The sequence below is a fragment of the Juglans regia genome, chromosome 7 (genome assembly GCF_001411555.2).
Source record: "Juglans regia cultivar Chandler chromosome 7, Walnut 2.0, whole genome shotgun sequence".
NCBI classification, from domain to species: domain Eukaryota; kingdom Viridiplantae; phylum Streptophyta; class Magnoliopsida; order Fagales; family Juglandaceae; genus Juglans; species Juglans regia.
In genome coordinates, this window is record NC_049907.1 from 39566433 (window position 1) to 39572386 (window position 5954).

At 33.9% G+C, this 5954-nt stretch overlaps 1 protein-coding gene across 1 annotated transcript; it reads left to right on the forward strand.

The window, feature by feature from the left end:
- Positions 1-438: 438 nt before the first annotated feature.
- LOC109021832 (uncharacterized mitochondrial protein AtMg00810-like) lies at positions 439-1401 on the forward strand. Its single transcript, XM_019004551.1, has one exon. It carries the CDS (start codon positions 439-441, stop codon positions 1399-1401), a length of 963 nt encoding a protein of 320 aa, XP_018860096.1.
- The last annotated feature ends 4553 nt before the right edge of the window (positions 1402-5954 follow it).

The window sequence follows — 5954 nt, forward strand, 5'->3', positions numbered from 1 at the left end:
CATTGGTAGGAAATGAGTCTATCGTATCAAATACAATTCCAATGGCAGGATTTAACGCTACAAATCTCGATTGGTCACTAAAGAATTTTCTCAACAAGAAAACTTGGATTACACCGAAACATTTGCTCCTGTTGCCAAGTTAACCATTGTTCGATGTGTTCTTGCTGTTGATGCTGCAAGGCATTGACCATTATATCAAATGGATGTGATCAATGCCTTCCTCCATGGTGATTTAGAGGAAGAAGAGTACATGACTCCACCATCAGGTCTTTGTCAACAGATGGAGAAACTCATATGTCGACTGCATAAGTCTCTTTACGGGCTTAAACCCCTTGAAATTAGTTTGCAAAATTCTCTCATGCTATCAAAAAGGCTGGCTTTGTTCAATCACATTCAGATTATTCTTTGTTTGTGAAGACTAAAGGCTCATCTACAACTATGGTGCTTATCTATGTAGATGACATAGTGATAACTGGAAATGATGCAACTGCTATACAAAGTCTCAAACAATTTCTTCAGCAGCAATTTCATATTAGAGATCTTGGTCTCCTTAAGTATTTTCTTGGGTTGGAAGTTGCAAGGTCCAAAGTAGGTATTGTTATCTCTCAACGAAAATATACTTTAGAAATCATAGATGACGTTGGATACTTGGGTGCTCAACCATCAAACTTTCCCATGGAAATGAATCTGAAGCTCACAGATTATCAAGGTGATCTGCTACATGATCCAACTCGCTACAGGAGGTTAGTTGGACAACTAATTTATCTCGCAATTACAAGACCAGACATTACATACTCAGTTAATATTCTAAGCCAATTTATGCATGCTCCAAGAAAGCCTCATTGGGATGTTGCTCTTCGCATTATCAAATATTTGAAAGGCAGTCCTGGTTTAGGTTTGTTGTTCTCCTCAAGCAATTCCTTTGCCCTGAAAGCTTATTGTGATACTAATTGGGTAAACTGTCCGATGACAAGAAGATCAACTACAAGTTATTGTGTGCTTTTAGGGAATTCATTGATTTCATGGAAATCAAAGAAGCAGAAAATAGTTTCAAGATCATCCTTAGAAGCTGAGTATAGTTCCATGGCAACATCAACCTATGAGCTAACTTGGCTTAGATATTTGCTCAATGATATGCAAGTTTCTACAAGACCAGCAAGGTTGCTATGTGATAATCAAGTTGCTCTCCACATAGCAGCAAACCCAGTATATGAGCGCACCAAACACATAGAACTTTATTGTCATGTTGTAAGAGAAAAGATACAAGATGGTCAGATCATCACCGAATTTGTTCCATCTCATTTGCAGTCGGCAGATGTTTTTACGAAGGCTCTTGGAGGAAATGTGTTTAAGGAATTAAGAATCAAGTTGAACATGTTGAATATACATGCTCCAACTTAAGGATGAGTGTTAAGATTACATTAGCTTAATTTTAGAAATTGAGAGATATTCTTTCCTGTATGTATTTATGTGATTTTTAATCCCTTCAATTAAAGGAATTAGTTGAGATCTTTATTTTTATTTTCCTTCAATTTAGGATCTTGATTTACTCTTGTAAATTTGTATATAGCAGTCCATTTTGACTGTCAAATATAAATTTGAGGAAGACACAGTTTTTCTAAAAACTTATTTTTGTCACATGGAGTGGTGGTGAGTGAGATTTATGAGAACTTAAAGCAGTACATGATGTGGCACAAGCCATACAACCGTTGACGAGTGTGGTCAGGTACATGGGTGGGAGCTGGGTCTAGCAGGGTATGGACCATGGGGTTCCTCCAATAGGACTTACGGCTATTGGAGGGTGATCGATCGTGGATGGATGGTTGACAAGAATCCGGCCTTCTTTTTCCCTTGGAAAGAGAAAAACTAAAATAGAAATGAACATACCCAAAGATAAAAAAATTATCCCAAACATAAAATGTTGATTTTTCGGGTCCAAATCGACCACCTTATAGTCCTATTCAAAAAACTATAATGAAGAGACTACATCCAAATGTATTGCTGTTCGTGGGAGCAGTATATACACAGGACCGACTTGCACTTGATGTCTGAGGATGGCTCTTGATGTTGTCCGCATGCACGTGAAAAATTAAAGTCATTTTTGGTCAAGATTGTGCAAATATTAAGTGGCTAGATGGTGGAGAATTGCATTAATTCTAACTTTGTGATGGAAGTTTTAGGGCTAGTTAGCCTAGTTTGGACTACTATTTATTATTTTATTATTATTTTTCATATACTTTTCATTACTATTCACTACTATTTAATATTCTATTTGAGTAGTGCTAGTATGCTGCCAAACTTTGACCGCTGGATATGCCCATTAGTACAAATCTCACTTTTTATTTTTTTCTTCTTTATATAATTTTTAACATATTTAAATATTTTTTTTAAAATAAACAAACCTACTATGCCGAATAAAAATAAAAAATAAAAAAAATGTGCCGAATGAGGGCTTCACAACATCGGCCTACAAAATTGAGGTTGCGTTTAGATGTTGAACTGAGTTGAGTTAATCTAAATTCTTTATGAATAGTAGTAAGTTGAGATGGTTAAGTGAGTTTTGTGGGACCCACTTAAGATGAGTTTAAGTGTGTTTAGATATTAAGATGAGTTTAAATATATTTATGAGAAATTATAAAATTATTGGATCCCACCATTAATTATTACTGTTCATATGACAGCTTTGTCTCCACTTACTCGCACCAAAACTGCAAGCAAAATAAAAGAAATGAAAGGAAAAAAAAAGGAATTGCACTTGCTACTGGCCGAATTTTTCTTGGCTCCATAAAAACGAAAATATCGGTGGGAAATGAGAGGATTTTTTGTTGGAAAACGGGAAAAGACAAAAACTTCAAATGGAGAGAACATAAAATACTGTCTCACACACATATATGTTAGGTGGGGTCTAGTCAATGGCGGAAATTTGAAAAGCTGTGGGGTCCAACTACTAATTTCATATTTAAACTGAATTCAGAAGAGATGAAACATGTGTTTGAATGTTTAATTCGGTCTAAAAATGAAGTGAATTGGATTGAGTTGTGTATCCAAATGAAGCCTGAGAGTGGTTTAATTCAATGTCAACCCTCGAAACCAAACCAACTCAACAGGCGCAAATGGCCCAACTTCCCACTTAGTGAGATATTCCAGATGGATCAGATCACAGCTGTACAACACAAAATATATTTGTTTATTAAGTGCTTCTACAGTCAAAAGTAAATTATGCTGAGATTTTACTTTTATTTTTTTAAAAATTTTTCTCATCAATCATTATTTATTATTCTACACCTCACATTTTATAAAACATAAAAATTATAAATATAGTGTAAAAATAAATAATAATTGATACATAAAATAAAGAGAGAACAAAAGTTAATACAGTATAGGTGGCACGAGGACATAGGCACCGGTCCATTATAAAAGGCCCTCCAAAGGGTGATCCCAAACATGGCGTGAGCATTACCAACGACACACTCCAGCAAAAGATGGTAGAGACAGGCCCTAGCCATTAATAGAGCTTAGCTGACTAATCGTGCGTATGTGTGTGTAATAATAAGAGCTGCAAGTACGGGTATTGAAATGGAAAAAATCAGTTACTGGTTTACTAAAGATAAATTGGGATGCTTCTTTAGATGTGAAGGGTAAAAGATTGAGAGTGAGAATTATCATTAGAGATGAGAAAAGGGAAGCTCTAGTTGCTGTTTGTGATCAAAAGGAACATATAGATAACCCTACGGTGGCAGAGAGTTATGCTTTGAGGTTGGTTTTAGAACTATGTGGTGAACTTAATATTCAAAAGGCAGTTTTCGAAGGGGATGCAAAATTAGTGATTATGGCAGTCTAAAGAGAAGCTGAGGAGCTGTCTATGGTGAGTTCTATAGTGGAAGATATAAAATTTTCTTTTCACAAGAGGCTTGATTGGCAATTATTCTTTATTTTTAGAGAGAAAAATACTATAGCACACATATTAGCTAGAAAAGCTTTGAGTTTTAAAGAAAAATTAATATGGATAGGAGAGATGCTAAAATTTATTGTAGATGATCTAGTGAGAGACATAATTTGTACTTCTTGACTTCTATCAATGAAATATTGAGGTTTATTTTCAAAAATAAAAAAAAGTTATCATCTCTTGCGACTCGACCGAGAACGGCTTAATTAAGACGTATGATATATTTTAATTAGCTGCTGTATATGCTATATACAGTAAAATACTAGTGTGTACGTACGTAGTGGGCTGCTCAAGCTAGCTTTGTAGCTTGCGATCGCATGAAGATGCCTGCACGCTATAAATAGGGTCATGCGCTGGACTTACCATGTATTTTTTTTATATATTTTTTTTAATTTATTTTTTATATAAATTTTTTTTATATTTTTAAAAAATAAAATAAATTTAAAATATCATTAAAAATTATTTTCTTAATTAAAAAGTGAAAAAAAATATATTAAAAAATACTTCCTTAATCACAAAATAGATTATATTTTGTGATTAAGAAAATATTTTTTAATAATATTATAATTTTTATTTATTTTTTTAAATATTTAAAAATATTAAAAATATCTATATAAAAAAAAATTAAAAAAAAACATATAAAAAAATATTAGAGCTCAGCGAGCCCCATCTAACATTTTCCTTATATATAAATATATATATATATATATATATATATGTTCTTGTTGTGTAATAACTAATTACTGTCACGCATATATTATCAGCCTGTGTGGAATTTATTATCCGCACTTTCTTCCTCGGAAGTTATGTTTTTGCATGATCTTTGGCTTTCTTGTATCGTGGTAAAATTTTTTAGTACCATACGAACTACTCATGTTTTACTACCTAAGGGATTTTTTTTTTTTTTTTTCATTAGGGCTGCTACTCTGTCTCTGCTACTAATCACCGCTAGTTATTTTTTATTTATTTATTATTTATTATTTTCATATTTTTTAATATTTTTAAAAAATACATCAATACATTTAAAATATTTTTTTATTTAGTATTTTTTAATATTTTTATTTTTTCTTTTCACATTTTTTAATCACTAAATAAAAAAAATATTTTTCTTATCAAGGGATACATTTTTTTTTTGAATAAACATCATTTCTTCATTCAGTTAAAACATGTGTTGGATACAAGGAGGTATTCCCTCCATTGAAATGCTCTCCTCAGAGAGTTTTAGTGCATCCTTAGCTAGACAATGGGCAATACAATTGGACTGTCTTGATATGAAAAACACAGATCCGAGAGACAAACTTTTTAGTTCATCTTTGACCTCTTGTATGATCAAACCTGTTGAGCTCCAGTCTAAAGTTTCGCTGGTGAGATCCTTAACCACACTCAGTGCATCCCCTTCCAGGATTAGCTTTGAAATTCCAATGTGTTTACATAGCAGTACTGCTCTAAGAGCTGCCACAGATTTAGCAAGTTTGGGATCGGGAATTAGTTTTCTTGGAGCTCTTAGAGTTGCTATTACTCTGCCCTCCCAATTCCTGACTATCACTCCTATCCCCACTTTGCTGTTAGCTCGATCTACAGATGCATCCCAATTGGCCTTATAAACATTCATAGGGGGAAGTCTCCAGGTGTTTGTGTCAAGTGGACTGCTGTGAACTCCCGTAGGCTTGCTATCAGTTGCCTCCTTAAACTCCTTAAGAAGAATTGAAGCAGACAGAATTACTCTTGAGGGATCCTCATATTTTTCTTCAAAAACAAACGTGTTCCTTCTCTTCCACACCTTATAAGTTGTACATGCCAGCTCTTCTGCATCTTCTTCTTCACAATTTGATAAGACATACTCCACTACTTCTTTAAAAGATGTAAAGCTGACCTTCATTTTTTGCAGCCTCCTCGAACAAGCTGCCCAAACATCTTGCACTGATGGACACGACCATAGAGCATGCAGAATAGATTCTGACTCCATCTTGCATACTGGGCAAACCGAGTCATTCTTGATCTTCCTCTT